At 39.0% G+C, this 18,523-nt stretch overlaps 1 protein-coding gene across 2 annotated transcripts in view; it reads right to left on the bottom strand.

Annotated features, from left to right (window-relative positions):
- Positions 1–242: 242 nt before the first annotated feature.
- Positions 243–18,523, bottom strand: part of LOC135225612 (elongation factor-like GTPase 1) — a 145,040-nt gene continuing 126,759 nt past the window's right edge. Inside the window, exons 4-15 of one of the 2 annotated variants that reach the window (XM_064264914.1) lie at positions 16,308–16,439; positions 15,606–15,859; positions 14,982–15,192; positions 14,310–14,445; positions 13,699–13,877; positions 11,252–11,417; positions 5,709–5,881; positions 4,690–4,800; positions 3,711–3,974; positions 3,049–3,255; positions 1,989–2,852; positions 243–1,798 (exon numbers count right to left, since the gene is read on the bottom strand). In XM_064264914.1, the coding sequence (XP_064120984.1) occupies positions 1,565–1,798; positions 1,989–2,852; positions 3,049–3,255; positions 3,711–3,974; positions 4,690–4,800; positions 5,709–5,881; positions 11,252–11,417; positions 13,699–13,877; positions 14,310–14,445; positions 14,982–15,192; positions 15,606–15,859; positions 16,308–16,439 (2,931 nt within the window). In that variant the 3' untranslated portion in view covers positions 243–1,564. The remainder of the gene's footprint in view (positions 1,799–1,988; positions 2,853–3,048; positions 3,256–3,710; positions 3,975–4,689; positions 4,801–5,708; positions 5,882–11,251; positions 11,418–13,698; positions 13,878–14,309; positions 14,446–14,981; positions 15,193–15,605; positions 15,860–16,307; positions 16,440–18,523) is intronic. The other variant, XM_064264925.1, reaches the window with a different exon arrangement.

Raw genomic sequence — 18,523 nt, 5'->3', positions numbered from 1 at the left:
CATGCTTTCCAATACAAATAGTCATACTAAATTACCCTTTAATAACTATAAATCATTATCTAACTCAAATTACAAATAATGTTTCGAGCATTGCTAACCATAGAAAACATTTGACTGCTCAGTTGCCCAAGTCAAAATCGTCATTCCAAAATCCATATAATTCTTAAACCTCTATGTTTACAAAAACCAATTGGGTTAATTAACCATTAACATCCCATTTTTCTGAAAAAAAAACCCAGCAGTATAAACTATCAGCATTTATTTGAATGTCTAAACTCCTGGTTTTTATTACATATTCTGCCAAAAGTATATTACAAACAGGTGACCAAATCTGCAAATATGCTGACAAGAAAGAGCTTAAATCTGGAAAACTAAACCTTGTACAAGAGAGGTTCCTTAGAATATATTGCAATACAAACATTAATGCTTAACAAGCTTATGAATGAAAAGATAAAAAAAAAAAAACATGTTGTAGTTTCAATATTCCAAGAGCTTTAATGACTTGATGTAGCAAGGCAGTTGTTTAAAACAAATTTCAAAACTATTATCTATGATTTCCTTCTTTAATTACATATGTTTATCAAAACTATCATTGACATGACTGGCTAAGAACTTAAACTTCGGAACGTTTTAGTATTTATTGTACTAAATGTTGATTCTGTTAATATTTCTACTTACATTTTACAATCATATTTAGTAAAAATTTAAGAGGAATTACACATTCACTTGTTCCACTTGTTCATTCTATACATGCTGATATTTCTAAGGCCAACAAAAATTGGGACTTCAAAAAATTATTGTTCTCAGACACCTTATATTCATAGGTAACAACAGAAAGTTCTTTCTCAAAAAAATAAACTGGAACAATTTTTTTTCATTCTGACCTATACTAACTAAAATTTTCAGTCTCCCTAGGCAAAACAATTTTTGAAGGATATTGTAAATTATCTGAAGATCAAAATTAGTTTCATGAGCACTGCGTAAAAAATCTGCTCACACTGGACTCGCTATCAGTATGAGCCCATTACTGCACTCCATCCAGGGTGGGTCACCCTGTATTATTACCATCACAACAATAATAACTATGGAAGGATTAAATCCTGTTATCTAGCTTAATAATACTTAAATAAAGTAAAACCCAAGAGGGCAACGTGGTTCACAAGGTGAATACATCTGGAATAATTTTACAACCAGTAATATATACAATTCTGGGATTTCCAGGAGAGAGCAATGTAAAAAGGTACGGTACTGAAAAACTTATAGACCCTTAGAAACATAAAATAACGTAAACTTATATTTCATTCCTTGCATTATATTTGACATCACATTAATACATACAGCTTTGAAATACTGTAACAGAACATGTACCAAAATAATTCAATAAATGCATGTCTGGAAAATTCCAGATGGAATAACATATCAGACTAAAGTTCAGTGTATAACAATCTTAAAATACAAAAATAAAGAGTATTCCAAATAAATTAAATAGCACTTCTATAACATCATTGTCTCTGAAGGCACCATTAAACAAAGCTGTACATTATAAAACCTATCAACTTCAACATTACTTATTCTTTGATAAAGTTCTCTGTTTTTCAGCATATTCGATGATCTTCTCATCTGTTGCAAGTCCTTTTCTCTTTCTCACGGAATTGATATAATTTTTGGCAATGTTTTCACTATCAGATTTTTCTCCCCAGTGTGCTAATTCTTCTGTAGTTTGAGGCTCCCAAGCTGGGTCAACATCCAGTACTTCCCAATGTGAGAAAACAAGTTGAGGAATAGCTTCACCTGAAGTCTGTAAAAACATAACGTTCACAATGAAATATACTGTACCATAAAAACCATCAAATTTTAAAGGAACTAAAATATTTTTAAAAATTACCTCAGTGTATACAGTATAAGATGAAAGAAATTAGTTTCTTTATATAAAAAATATAAGTTTCATAAAATCCTGTTTCACAAACAGAGGGCCATAGGCTACTTACAGATTTCCGAAGCTCATTAGCAAAGTTCATGCTTTCAATAACAGGAAGGTAGGCAGTTACATTCCACGATGTTGATCCTTCAGTTATGTCTCCACTAACAATTCTTCCTTGTCTTTTTCCAATGACATTGTACATCTTTCCAACTACCTCTGATGTCACGCTAATCACACATGAATACATTGCACACATTAATCTCTGGCACTGCTTCTCAAAAGCCTTCCTTAATGTGTCTTTAGAAAGAGAAATTATCTGTCCAGCTGAAATACCATACTGTTTGGTGTCAGACTCCTTTTGAGGCAAACTCCAATCTTCTATTATGAAACAAACCCCCATCATAGGCTCTTCACATAGAGGCCCAGCAGCTGTCGCTAACTGGAACCCAGTTATAAAGTTTGTATCATAAGCAGCTAATGGGGAATCAATGGCTGTTGCCTTGTCCCAAATTGATGGCCTTTTATACGCTCTGATGCGATTCAACAGGATATTAGGGCCGCAACCATCTGGACCAAAATTCCAAATTTCGTTTACAGCATTTTCCCACTCAGAGCCTGCTTCTTTAAACGCTTTGTCGAGCTGAGATCTTAATTCACTCATTGCCTTTAAAGTGACACTACTCAAGTTCTCTTGTGCTTTTCGGGTCGATTCAAGATCAGGTTTTCCCTCCATACCATTACTTTCAACTACAGTTTCACTGATGTTCTCACCAGCTACAACAGAGCCAGCTTTATTAGTAATTAAATACAGAAGGTCTTTATATTGATCTAAAAGTTTTGTAACAGATTCCGGCAATGGTACGGCTCTGCAAAGAAGCCTCCCAGTGCTACTGTTTATCTCCACTCTCCCAAGTGGATCTTCATCTTCTACCTGAAATATTTTAAGGGAACATTGGGTAAACAAAGACAACACCTTGAACAACATAATGTTCAGTCAGAACTAGACAACAAGAATATTTTCAACAAGATAATGTGCTAACTGAAAACTGACATCAAAAGAATCTCTATAAAGAAATGAGATTAAATGCTGGTATCTGTAATGAATGAGTCATAAAACAAGAACTTACCTTTGTATTGACATTTTCCCCTTCAATAGCCTCATTAAGTCTATCCACTTTTGGTTTTTCTATAATAGTTTCTCTGAAAGGTACAATGGGATCTGATACTTTAATTGGAACACCAGCATATCGTTCCTGAAGATCATCTATGCATCTCTGCAGATGTACTTCGCCTGCTGTCACAATGACATATTCACCACTTCTTTGTAACGACACCTAAGACAAAGTAAAAAGGAATTGATAAGTGAAAGGAATACAAAAATCCTAACCTCAAAATATTTCACATAGTATCTAATGTCATCATTTTCTTTCATCTCATTCTCATTACATAATTCAATTATATCCATAACTTCAATGAACACATTCTGAATACCAAATGCACAAATCTAAAAAGACACTGTTAATTTAATAGATACAATTCTTTCAGCCACTGTTCCTGGTAATAATATTAATATCAATTGGAAATAGATTATTCAGAAGCACAATTGGTCCTATTGAGCCCAAAGCTCAATTTGTTGAGCAGCTCACTGGGTGGAATTTCACTTGCAGACTTCATAGTGTTAATTATTCATCATGATAATTATAGTTCTGAATTAAATCAGCTTCAATTGAAATTCTTATTACAATAACCGACACTAAATAAGGCTATTGCTGAAGAAGATCCTACACACCTGTACACAAGGATCGGCTTGATTGAGAAGCTTTAAACCAGCACGCAGTTTTGGGAGGTCCTTGACATTTGCGAGAACTGCAACCCTTAGAATTGGAGTTGAATTCTGAGTCAGTTCTGTGAAAGCTGGCATTACAGGTGTAGAAGAGATAGTAGCACTTTTTATGATTTGGTCTTCTAAACCAGTGATGCCAATAACTGTCCCTGCTGTTGCACACTCTAAAGGTTCTAGTTCACGTCCCAGAAGTAGATAAATACCTTTCACCTGCAAAAACAATTAGATATTGATATAAACCTCCCATTTACAGAAAACATATGTGGTTTCTAAAAACATGTAATATTTCAAATAGAAACATATGTTCATATACGGTATGTAGATACTAGAATGGCTTTTAAATGAATTTGACAAACTGACATGAGAAGTGTGACTTACAATGCTCTACCTCATTTTAGTAACAAAAACTTTCAGAACAAATACATCATAAGTTACTTGGTATACACCTGATAATTCAGAGTTCCACTTAAGTCATACTTAAAGCAAACTTTAACAGAATAATATAATTCAGCAAATACTGAAGAGTACTGCTTACATCCTAGGAGCAGTACCTTTGAAAGCAATTTTTTTTTTTTTGCCACTATAGCAATTTACACTTTAGATACAGCAACTGCTAACATATTTATACATCACATAAGGAATTAAAAGATATTAAATTCATGTTGAATTCTTAATGATATACAAACTTTAAGAATCCTGACATTGATAATGTCCACTACATAGTTAGTCTATACTCCATTTGATGAATCAGTATCCAAAAACTCAAATGTAGCTCAGAAGTGTTTCTAGAGCTAAAAGAAACTTCATATATAAAAAGCTCAAAATTTATCCCTAAGCATCCACTATAGAGAAGGCACGAAAATAGGCAATTAGAGAAAAATTAGTAGGACTAGGCATTTTACAACTGTACTTGTGGGTTTAATACCTGGCCGATGTGAACATGAATGTTGTCTTTCAACTGCTCTTCGGTGAGTTCTCCATTGTCAAGCATGTTGATTATCTTCCTGGGATCATGCTTGGGGCCTAATACATATACCTGGAAGAAGAATCAATCTTCCTTACTAGTTATTACAACCAATTTCTGATAACAAAACTTCTTAACCTGCATTTTTTTCTTTATTAATCTTTCACAAAATGAAGACTATTTACTTCTATACTTTCCCCATAACTGTATTCAGTAAATCATAGGTATGTACATCAACAAATGAACTCACATATCCTAAAGAACCTACATAATTCTTGGGAACATTAAACTTGAGGATAGATTATCATAATTACACCAATTACTATCCATTCTACTTTAATTAGCTTGCAAAATGCTTGCAGGATGAGGGATTTACTTAATGTCTTAAAATGAAGAGACAAAAGTGGATAAGATCCTTATCAATATCAATACAAATCCATGGGTATTCCAACATGACTTAACAGTCTGAGAATCAGAAAACAAGGTGAGATTACCCATTTTTATGAAAGTAATTTCCATAGTAAATGCAGGATTTAAAAATAATCAAGTTTCAACTAATATGCTTTTGAATTAAGAATACGCAATTAAGTTTCAAGTTTCTCAAAGACATGAATAACCCAATTGCACTATTCAAATTATATGGCCATAATGAATGATACAAGGTTCCATGAGTGATTGTAAGACTGTACTTTATACAACTGAAGAGCTGAGAAAAAATAAAAAAAAATATTAAAATTACATACTGCATTCATATATACACCTTTCAGCAAGTTATATACTTCCACTGAATCAAATTTATTTCATGAGCTAAGTCATATTTAGATATCGATCACAATAAATGGACACAATTAAGCAAGTGTTGAAAATCAGTATAGTGTTTTCTCATAACTCAGATGATGCTGAGAGTAACAATGTTGGAATAGGCAAAGGAAGGTACACTGAAATGTTCAACTGAAAGGTGCTGGCATTAGGAAACTTACCTTTTGACCTGGTTTCAGGACACCACTGTAAACTCTGGCAAAGGCCACAAATACCTCCTCTTCTAGGAATTTCTGTTTCTCCTCTCTCTCTCTCTCTTTGTCAGCTAATTTTTCTTGCTGTTGTCTTAGATATTCTGCCATCTCCTCTGAAGACAATTCTTTTCCTCTGGAATCTGAAGGAAAAACTTGATATTTACATAGAAAAAGACAAGACAAATTAAACACTATAGACAAGGAATATTACTAGCAATTTTGGTCCAATGATATATGAGAAAAAATGTTGCTCCTGGTAGTAAATTAATCTACGTCTACAGGAAGAGGTGTATAAATATCACAATTTTTGAAAGTAAATTGTGTTTTTCAAGAACTATACAAACCTGAGGTTCGTTACATAAGGAATTACTATTCAGCGCCAGCTGGACCGGTCATAAGATTTGCTGACAAGGTAGTTCGGCAGTAACTGCTTGTCCGATGGTCGGGAGTCCCCCCCGACTGGAGGTAAACATACCACTTTGCTTTAGGCCCAGGAACAGAGTGAGGGGTGGCATGAGGTGGGACTATATGTAAAGGACAGTTTGTATAGTAGTTAGGAAAAATACAATTTACTTTCAAAAATTGTGATTTGTTCAGACACGTTATACAAACCATTGGTCCTTTACATAAGTTAGACTCACTTACTGGTGGGAGGAATTTGAGTCTTGTGAACAGACTGGTGTTCGCTCAACCTGGGTCCCCTCCCTGGTCATAAGAGCAAAGGGGGGGAACCTATCCTCTGTCCAACTGATCGGAGTGTGCACTGCAAGATCAGTGGTCAGACCTCTGGACCAATTCATGAGAGGGAGGCAAGCGTGCCTCTTATGAATAGCAAGCAAGAAGTAAAGTCCTAAGTAAGAAGCCAAATATAAGGTATTGGGTTTATTTCTTACTGGTGTCCGCTTCCCTTCTTGCTAGGAAAGGGACGGACAAACGCTTCTATCCCTAATGAAAGGGATAGAATGGAGCCCGGTTACGTAGCTTACCTGCATCGTCGTCCTGTCCAGCGTTGTGACAACCGCTACCCTCTGCCCGCAGGGAGAGGGAAGAAAAGAGGAAGAAGAGGAGCCAGTCACACTCTCATTCACTTTCCATTCATGCGATATCACAAGGACGAGATGCTACCTTGTCCTGGAAAGGAGCTGGGTAAGCTACGCAACTTGTTGAGCAGCCACCACAGGTACCAAGGAAAAAGTGTCCAAGGGCGGCCTATGGGTAATATCCCGAAGTTAGAAGGAGGTGAAGGTGGTCTGGTTGGACCAGACCCCTGCCTTCAGCACCTGTGCGATGGACAAGTTCTTGCGGAATGCAAGGGTTGGACCAATACCTCTAACTTCGTGGGCTCTCAAATGAAAGGTACCAGTGCTAACGAAGAGATGTCGACACTCAGGCCTGAGGTGTCGAGTTTTCTTCAGATAGCGCCGTAGCACCCTCACAGGACAAAGCAGCATCTCTTCCACATCATTACAGGGGAGGTCCTCTAGGGAGGGGATTGTGAAGGACTTGAACCTGGCATCAGGGACCGAAGGGTTCTGAGCCTTCGCTACGAAATCTGGGACAAAATCGAGCATAACTGATCCCCATCCCCTTGAGTGTTTAACTTCGAAGGAAAGACCGTGAAGTTCTCGTACTCTCTTCGCCGATGCCAGGGCCAGCAGAAAGACGGTCTTGAGGGTCAGATCCCTGCCTGACAACTACAGGAGAGGCTTGGAGGGTCTATGAGTCAAACTCCTTAGGACAAGAGTCACATCCTAGTTCCCTGGGTGGGCAAGACCTCTCGAAGCTCCTCATTAGGAGAGATATTTCAATGGAGGAGGAAATATCAACTCCTCGCAGCTTAAGGACTAGGGCCAGGGTGGCTCTGTATCCTTTGTCTGCAGAGACAGAGAGGAGCTTCTCTCGGCGAAGAAAGATGAAAAAATCCGTTACCTGCTGGTATGCTGCTGCAGAGGACTGTCTGAGGTATCCAGCCATCTCTGTTGCTGCTCGGTGAGAAAAGCCTCTCGCTCGCAAGAGATGGTAGATAACTGCCAGCCGTGAAGACACAGGGAATGTACTGCCTGATGGTACCGTTTTACATGCAGTTGACACAGCAGGTTGTGCTATGGGGGAATCTCTCGCGGTGCCTCTGAGAGAAGAGCCAGCAGGTCCGGATACCAAATGGCCTGCCACCAAAATCATCCAAAGATTGCTGGTGACCAGCACCCTGCTGATCACCTTGCGAATCAGGCAGAACGGGGGAAAGGCGTAGACTACGAGGTTGTCCCACGGGTATTGGAATGCGTCCTCTGCAGCTGCTCATGGGTACGGCACAACTGAGAAGAAAACCTGAAGTTTTCTGTTGTGCCGGGTGGCGAACAGATCCACTACTGGCACCCCCATAGGTCGAAGAGCCTTTCCGCCACGTCTGGGTGAAGAGACCATTCGGTCCCAATCACCTGATTCTGGCGGCTGAGCTTGTCTGCCACTACATTCATCTTGCCTGGAATGTATCTGGATGACAGCTCTACTGGGTGAGCTTTGGCCCACTCATGCACCTGCATCATCAACTGGTGCAACGGGAGGGACACTAGGCCCCCATTTATTGACGTATGCCACTACCGTGGTGTTGTCGCTCATCAATACCACTGAGTGTCCCATCAGTCGTTCCCGGAACTCTTGGAGTACGAGAAACCCAGCCTTAAGTTCTAGGAAGTTGATGTGAAGGTGCCTGTCGTGATGGTTCCACACTCCTGCAACCAGCAACTCTTCTATGTGTGCAGCCCAACCCTCGGTTGATGTGTCTGAGAACAGAAGCATCTCCAGAGGGGGAGTGCGCAGGGGCACTCCTATTAAGAGGTTCCTGTCATCTAGCCAACAGGCCAGGTCCTCCTTTACTTCCTCCATGAGAGGAACCAGGAAGGATTGTGTATCCCGTGCCTGTGACTAGCACTCCTTCGGTCTCGACTGAAGAAACCACAGGTGAAGACGCCTGTGAGGGACTAACTCCTCTAGTGACGACAGGTGACTGATCACAACTTGCCACTGCTGAGCTGTGACAGGAACCATCTGGCCGCCTCCCTGAACCTGCTGATCCGCGAGTCTGCGGGGAAGACTTGTGCTGCTACCGTATTGATCAGCATGCCCAGGTACTTTATCCTCTGCTTGGGCTTGAGATCTGACTTCTTGACATTTACCACGATCCCCAGATTGTAGCATAAGTCGAGGAGTCAATTTCTGTCCTGTAGCAACTGCTAGCGGGAGCTCACCAGGACCAGCCAATCATCGAGATACCTCATCAGACGTATCCCAACCGAATGGTCCCAAGCCGCCACCAGAGTGAACACTTGCATAAATACCTGTGGGGCGGTTGAGAGATCGAAACAAAGTGCCCTGAATTGGTAAACCATCCCATCGAGGATAAAGCAAAGGTACTTCCTGGAGGACTGGTGGATGGGCATTTGAAAATACGCATCCATCAGGTCCACTGAAAGCAGGAAATCGTTCTCCCTGATGGAGTCGAGCACTGAGTGTGCTGTTTCCATCGTGAACCGAGTCTGGCGAACGAAACGGTTCAAGGGAGAGAGATCTATCACCAGTCTCCAGCTCCCATAGACTTCTCCACCAGGAAAAGTCGGCTGTAGAAACCCGGTGACTGATCTCGCACGATCTCCACAGCTCCTTTACTCAGCATGGTCTTTACTTCTTGTGTCAGTGCTACGTCCCTGGCAGAACCAGGGACGTATGTCTGAAGATGGACCGGGTGTGAGGTGAGGGGTGGCCTCATCTCTAAGGGCAGTAGGTATCCCTCCCGAAGGGGAAGAGGCGGCAGAAGACGACGATGAAGATGAAGATAACGACACCTTCCTCTTCTTCTTGGACTTCTTCTTTGTCAGCTTCCTCTAGATAGCAGACAGGTCTCCAATCCAGGCTGGAGCTGGGGCAGTTGCGGTGGCAACAGGGCTCAACTCCACCTGTCCGGAAGGACCTGCGGGACCGGCAGCACTTCCACGGGCAGGAACAGAGGCAGCAGGTATGGCAACAGCTACAGGAGGACGATCCTAAGGGGAGCTCTTCGGGCACTCGAAGTCATGGGGCGGAGTGAAGACAGCAAATCCAGGTGGAGGAGGAACCATCTCCCTCCGGGGCACGTACGACATGGAGCTTGTACCGCAGCCGAAGGGGTGACCATAGTCACGTGCTGAGTGTACACCAGGTGTGGTGGAGCAGCATAACCTGGTGTCAAGACGGTCGTAGTCGTCCTCATCTCCACCCCGTGAGTGACCAGGGCTACAGCCAGATGATGAATAAGCCCCTGAATACTCGGATTGCCCAGAAGACTCAGGGAGCGCCACACCTGCTGAAGATCCCCACCCGCAGAGCCAGACACACCTGAGGAAGCAACAGTAAGGTTAATGGAGGGGGGGGGGGATTCCTGTTCGCTCAGAGGGGGGAAGGATCCCACCCTGAGCGGACAGAAGACCCCAAGTACAACTCCAGGTCGGGGTGTCGCCCTCCTTCCTCTGCACTCGACAAATCAAACAAAGGGGTGGAGAGGGACACATCCCCCGAAGGGGAGAGAGCCATACGCAGGAGCTGACGAGGAGGGAGAAAGGAAGATGATGTGTCGGTCACCAAAGGTGTCGAGGGAGAGCTTTCCAAAGACACCTTGGTGGCTCTACGCAGCTTCCTCCTCTTCTCGTACAACTCCCATTGCTCCTCCGACCAAGAGACACAAACATCACAAGTTAATGACTGAGAGCATTAACGCCCTTGGCATCTGGTACATAAAGGATGAGGGTCCACTGCATCGCTGGACCTGGAAGCCCCACACTTACAGCCTCCCACTCCAGGGCACACTCTCCGGTTGGATGGGGGCGAGGAGGCCTCTCCAGTTCGTGGGACTGCATGTTAATCAGTGATGCACTTCCACACAAATAAAGAACAAAAATAATAATGGAGTATACTTACAATCACTTCTACGCTAAGTATTCTAAGAGAAACAGGTTGAAAAGTAGAAATCCTAACCTTTGATAATCTCACGACAGAGGCGGGCAGAGAGGAGAGCACACGTCTTCACCCAACGGCGGTCGAAAGCAAAGTGGTATGTTTACCTCCAGTCGGGCGGGACTCCCGAACATCGGACAAGCAGTTACTGCCGAACTACCCTGTTAGTAAATCTTACGACTGGTCAAACTGGTGCTGAACAGTAATTCCTTATGTAAAATGCCCCTAAAATACATAACCTTTAACATAGTGCCATCCAGGAAATTGAAGCTCATTTTACCTTCTGTTACTTCTTTCAAATGAACACAATATTCTTTGGAAGCTTGAATTTCAAGTCAAAGGCTCTTGTGGGTTTGTTTCATATGAGTAGGGTTAATAAGATTAATAATAATATATTTTTTTATCATCTACCAAAAACTTGGGAGGTGAGACATGCAGTTTTCCTAGAGGAGAAATCCTTTAGCTTCTAGCTACTACTTCCACTGTTTCAACCACTGGCACACCATATAATCAAAATGACATACCACTACCATCAGAATTTCCTGTTGCTGCCTCTTTCATGCGACGAGCTTCTTCCCTGCGCTTAGCCATCTCCTCCTCTGAAATTGAACTCATTACATTCTGCCCGTAGAGCCCTTTATTCCCTTCAGACTTTTCATCTTGGAAGTGTTTCCTTGGCACGCAAAATATCTGAAATGAAATAGTTTCAAAATGCAAATTAATGCAATTACCAAACATTATGTGATTAATATATAAAAAGAATTCTATACAGTATTAACAACCTGATTCCTGGATAATAAGTATCCTTTCCAAACCTAGGGGTGCCATGAATAAAATACTGCACTGTATAACTCCTTACTATGAAAAATAAATTTCTGAAACATTTCAGAAAATCATTTAAAATACACAAAGCCATGATAAAATCTACAGGGCATACAGGAAAAAGAAACCAAAATTAAATACAATATATTACAAAGTCGAAAAGGCAACAAAATTATGGATAGTTTAGCCAGCACTGAAGCTGTAACAACAACCACATTAAAATATATATACTATTCTTAAAATATTGGAATTGGCTACATTAATTTAACACAAACCTCTAAAATATTGATGAAAAGGAAATAAAATAATAAAATACCAAAGACCATACAGAACGAACAAATATAAGAAGTGACAAGATTCTTATTTCTGCAAGTCTAATAGAAGAGTGAAGGTATGTTAAGTGCAACAGGGGTTAACCAAGTCTCCTCCATCAGCAACATGGTAACCAAACCCAAAAGAACAACTCTTGGCTTTAAGAGCTTGTTTAATCAGCTTACAACCGGTTAAACAGGTATTTGTAAAGTAATAACTTATACCCAAGAGGAACATACTTTTGATATTGTAAGTTACTGCATTCAAGCAAAAATACTTGATGTCTGATAAATCTAAGCAAAGCACAGTTTCCATGATCATGAATACGCTGTAACAATCATGCATGATGAGGAATAATCTATCTACAGTGATCATTAAAAAACTTTTTTGATGTTGCAACGAAGCCTACAAGAAACAAGAAAAGGAGCAGCCTTATAACATATTACAGCATCCATTCCATAAGGAACTTTGGTGGGTAACTGCAAAATATACTTAGTACTCAACAAAAATCACCAGATACAGCATGAAGGCAGAAAGTATTTTTTTGCCAACTGACATTACAGGCGGCCCTCGACGCTAAATATTTTAAAGCCTACAGTCGCCGCACACCTTCTTTCGGAATACTAGACCAGTTAACAGCGCCCTGGACTAGTCAAACGGCACCGTAATCCCGCAATGGCACAATAAGTAAAATTATACAGGCAGTCCCCAGGTTATGACGGGGGTTCAATTCTCGAGACGCGTCGTAAGCCAGAACATTGTCAAAAATCCTAAAAAAACCTTACTTTTAATGCTTTGGGTACATTCAAAACTATGTAAACTGCATTCTTCTTGCATTTTTCATAAAAAAAAACCTTCAAATATTGATTATTTTGCATTTTTGTAGTCATATTTCTTCTGCCAGATCAGTGTTGTAGGCGTCGTAACCCTGGAAATAATTTCTGATGAATATAATTAAAAAGTGCCTTAACCTTGGAATGTTGTAAGCCAGACCCGTCACAACCCGGGGAGTGCCTGTATATTTATAAATCGACACATCCATAGCTAAATTTGCACTTATTTAACTATATTTTCAGCATAGAACAGCGTCAGAGGCATATATTTTACCCAAATACCTATGTAATAACTCTTAATCAAATTTTTTAATATCATTTGCATAACCTTTATGGTCTGAACGGTATTATTACAAATGTATGTGCTTGTTAGACAAAACGGTGCTGGCGGCACTGTTAACTGAAAATTGTGATATAAAAATACCTTAAAATGCCTTATTTTTTTAATGAATATTTTTTATGACAGCCATGAAACCGATTCACCACTAAGCAACTACGCCGTTAACTGCGGGTTGCCTGTATTATTATTATTATTATTTTATAAAAAGTAATAGCTACTTTAGCAGCATTAGGCTTGTAGAGAGTCTTCTCTATTTTTTTACTACCGGTTTTTTCTGTGCTACCTAAACAAGCTAGCAGAGTGCCTATGGAGGTTATTCTCAAAGGCAGGGTCAAGATTGGTGTATATATTTCTATTTCAATCTTCTTACAGGTAAACTATGATACCATAGTTATCAAAGTCATTAACGATTTCTCTCTCTCTCTCTCTCTTTTATTAATATCATTATTCAGCAGATGAACCATATTCATATGGAACAAGCCCACAAGGGCACATGACTCGAAATTCAAACTTCCACAGAAGAAAGAGTAACGAGTAAAAAGAGGTAACGAGAAATACAGAAAGAAGATTAAATTAATAAATAAATGGAAAAAATGTAAATAAATTATTAAAATACAAGGAGATATTACTGAAATAAAAAATCTAACAAAAGAAAAATCATTACCTTTGACACATAAACGATAAGAGGAGCATTTTCATCACTGGAGCATTTCACAAATGCATTTTGAAGTTCCTGGCTCTTCTCCGGAAGCGAATCAAATCTCTGAGTGGCTGAACACATCAACTTCATAGCCCTTTCCTTACTGATGCTGGCTGCACTAGGCAAATGTTCCACTACCATTTCTGTAACATGGAAAAAATCATCAGACGAAAATTATGAAATGAATTTAGAAAAAAAGTTAAGAAATATACATTCTAATTATTTCACACCTCAAAAATATTGGTATGGCTGACATACAATTTTTAAATAACATCCTATATTTCTTTTAATATACAAGACAGCAAAACATATCAAAACCATAATTCAATGTAAGGTTATTATTATACAGCATTAGTTTATCCAGACCTCTGAGCATAATAAAGGGTCTTCTCAAGCTTGTTATTAATATAAAGTGACAAACCTCCCAGCATGTACAATGATTCCACTTTAAATATTACCAAGTTTTTCATTCCACTGGCTACAAAACATGAACAGCAATAGAAAAACTTAACACTTACTTAAAAACAGACTTGCCTAGGACAATATAATGTTAGCATACTGAACAACAGACTCACCTAAGATAGCTGGGGCTAAAGGAAGCCACTTGTTGCATAGCACATTCAATTTTGCTCGAAGATCTGTAGACTTTATCACATGAACTGGTAATTTGACTCCTAAACATCCAGCAAGTTTTTCTATTTCAATATTATCCTGAAGGTTAAGTAAAATACCATAAGCCAACACAGTAAAAATGAAATCTATTACAAAAAGTTTATGTATTCCACAAACAGATAACTGCCTCAATATTACTGATTTTAATAAAGAGGATCACATACACCATTCCACAAGCTATTTGGAAGACTTCAACAATTTTAAGTTTCTGAAAGCCTTATGTATTATTTTTTTCATATGGTATGAAAGAGGATCAGACATCTGGAGATCCAGGTAAAATGAAAAATTACTTCCTCCCTACTTAAAAATTACATGCACAACAAGAAGACGAGTTGAAACTCCACTACAGGGCTTTCTTTGGTAAAGCAGGAAATCCTTATAGTACCAAAATACATAAAAAATATGGTTAAACTTAAAATACAAAATTTCTAGCTGCTAAATGCAACAATGGTAATGCCATATTTTCTATTAAATTGATTTCTAGCCATACAAGAGAAATGTTATCAATATCCCATACATTAGTCCATTAAAAAATAAAAACCATGTATATCTTGTTACAAAACCATGCCACATACCTTTTTGCTCATAACAGTATCATAAACTTTGTAAAGATTTTCTAAGATAAGGGACACAAACAAGGGATTTTTCCGTTTATCTCGAGCACCCCTCATTATTTTCTTCTCACCCCCTTTGGAAGAGATGTAATAATCGCCCCATAACGTTTTATTCAACACAGTTCTGTTCATCCCCAATTTATTTGCAAACTGTTCAGCAAAATGGGCAATACTGCAAAAGATATAAAGAAAAAAAATTACAACAGTGCATGTCCTAGAAAACAAAGTGTCTAGTTCAGTTTCACTGCAAGATATGAAGAAAAGACTGCACTGTACCTGCTACTTACAAATTATGAGCAATATATAACAAACAATACTATTTTGTTTCAATGATTAATAACCATAGTAACTAACTTTATTTCCTGGTATTTGTCATAATAGCAACAACAATTTGAATGAAACTATCACATGCAGTCTTAGTTCCAACCTAGTATCCTAAACATTTGTAAGCAATAAATACAACTTTTATATTAGTACTGCGCGATTAAAAACTTTATCCAACTATCAAACACCATAAACTCTTAATACTAAACTTTGTCAAAACAAATGGTAATTGCAAAAGTTATGAACAATGCCATACTTTACCTAAAACCCCAACCATCATATGCACTAGCAAATACGACATTGCCTTGCTCAGGAGTGAAGTAAAAGTCAGAGTCATCAACTTGATCGATTCCCCAATCCGAAAAAATCTGTTTGGCTTCTGGTGCTGTTTCTGACTCTGAGATTTTTCTTTCTGAGTGTTTCCTTTCCCGTTCCGCTTGTTGACGCCTTTCTACCTCCTCTGCAGTCTTTCCCAAAACTGTTGTATTGAACAATTCCCCCATGTAAGCGTTCACCTGAAATATACAAAATCTTTCAAGTATTGGATTATGCCTTCACTGGTAATGTTAAAAGCCAAGCCTATGCTTGATATTACTTTCCTCTAGCATACTTAGGTGCTTATTTACTTTTATTTGTCTTACATCAAGTGAACGAAGCCAGAAAAGTATAACGACAGAAAACCCACAATGAATTCAGTTCATGTACAGTACAGACTATAGTATCAATGTTACTGTTCATAATTTCTATACCAACATTACTGAACTCATAAACAGAGAGATTCTCCTTTCTAAAAGACAATCTCTTAACTGGGATAACTCAATAAGAAAAAATCATGCATGACTTTCAATATCTTCACCATACTTGTTGATTCTTACATCAACTAGTTAGGATTCATTTTGAATCTTTATGTTTTCAAAATGCAGAATGGCAGACTAAAGTTCATTAAATGAACGCAATACAAACCTGCTCTAAAACTTGAGCAATGTGATAATAGCAGTCAATGGGACTTAGTTTTGTCTCTAAGATCAATCTGTCAATCTTGTTAAGGACAAGCACTGGCTGTATATTTTCCACCCAAGCCTGCTGTAAGACAACCTGGAGAGAAAGAGCAAGTAAAATATCTTCATGTAAATATGAACTTACAAATTTTCCATTATAGAACACCAGATGGATACAATGGAAAAATATCAATGCATTTTTATATATAAAAAACTTATTAAATTTCACTAGTCAATTGAAAATATGGCTGATTTTAACAATCATGAAAGCACCAGATCCTACTTATATTTCTATCTATATATGGAAGACCACTCAAAAGTGATGCACGCTACTTATCAGGAACTTGTAATCATTTGACTGAAGGTGACCCAGTAACAAAGCTTGGAAATCTCACTGGCAATTGGATGTTGCATGACAGTCTCCTGTTTGGAGTGCTGTATCCCCTGCTGCTGTTCCTGCCATTGTTGATGACTAGAAAATCTGGGTCTCTAACCTATTGCATAAACTTTTCTTGGGTTTATAAGGAACTGCATCAATCTATGTAGCATATGGGAGACCACGAAGTACGTACGTACTTCAATATCAACTTGCCACAATGGTCTACAAAAAATATCCTGTACTGGACTTTGCTCTTTTCCATCTACCTTTCAAAACTAATGAGCCCTTGACAGAAATATAAATACGTAGTTTATTAATGAAGATAGCTCTTCTTTGTAGGGCAACCTGGCACTTTAACCAGAACTCAGCAAAGGCAATGCAGTCCAGTAATTATGTCAGTCAGGATTGCCAGTTAGTGTCTAAACTGGATAATTTTGTACACTGATGGTCACCATGTTTTTTGAGTACTATTGCTATATATATCCAGCCCTCTTTACTCATATTAAACCTGTGACTTCATCCCTGACAAATCTATTACCTGAGTATCACATTTAGTTATGTCAAATTTTGCTCAATTAATGATGGCCTATGAATAAATTAGGGCACACGTAAAATAAGAGAGGTTCCTTTAGTAAAAAATGACATTTTTATAATAATATAAAGTTTCACTTATACTTACCCGGTGGTTACATATAGCTGTCGTCTCCTGACGTCACGGCAGAATTTGAAATTCGCGGTAGCGCTAATGGTTTGACAGGTGATCCCTCTACTCCCGCCCTCTACCGGGTACCGGGAACCATTCCAACAATAAATCAGAAGTTTCATGCCTACCTGTCCATATGAGGGGAGGAGGGCGGGCTTCGTTATGTAACCACCGGGTAAGTATAAGTGAAACTTTATATTATTATAAAAATGTCATTTTCACTTATATAACTTACCCGGTGGTTACATATAGCTGATTGACACATTTAGGTGGTGGGACAATGGCAGCTAAAATAACAACTGTTGGAATTATCCGAAGATATAGGTTCCTTACCTTTAAAGACCGCTGACTCAGTGGTTACTGCCCCTCTGTAGTCTGCTGGCCTTTATTGTACCGACAGGATATATGGATCCGTGCGTCGGACACAATAATAAGTACTTGCCGTTGAGGACGTGACCGTAACGGACAAGACTATAATGCCCCTGCTCAGGGCGCAGTACAAATCACCACAAAATACAATGAAAAACGAGGGATCACCACAACTGTTTAAGAAATACACCAGACATTAAAAGACTGAAAGATACTCAAAAAACTCCCTGTATCTTCAGACAACCTTAAAAATACAAAAAACATAATCAAGGAGAAAAGTTAGTGAGGATGGGATACATCCTTCTCTCCCCTCCACCCAATACCGTGTCAGTCACAATGAATGGCCCCAATGTACTGCAATTTTCATATGTGGTTTGCAAATCTGTCAGATAATGAGATGCGAAGACAGAATTGCTTCTCCAATATGTAGATTTAATAATGTCTTTCAAAGACAGATTACGTCTAAAGGCCATAGACGTAGACACTGCTCTAATTTCATGAGCTTTGACTTTAAACACTTTGATATCCGAGTCCTGACATTGTCCGTGTGCCTCAGAAATCAAATTCCTTAAAAAGAAGGAGAGCGCATTTTTAGAAAGAGGACGAGAAGGATCTTTCACTGAACACCACAGGTTATCACTCTTACCTCTTATACCTTTGGTCCTTTGCACATAATGTCTAAGTGCTCTCACTGGACAGAGAAAGACATTCAGGCTCATTAGGCCCCACT

This window comes from Macrobrachium nipponense, chromosome 20, assembly GCF_015104395.2.
Source record: "Macrobrachium nipponense isolate FS-2020 chromosome 20, ASM1510439v2, whole genome shotgun sequence".
Classification (NCBI taxonomy): Eukaryota; Metazoa; Arthropoda; class Malacostraca; order Decapoda; family Palaemonidae; genus Macrobrachium; species Macrobrachium nipponense.
This window is presented reverse-complemented; position numbering and strand designations above follow the sequence as displayed.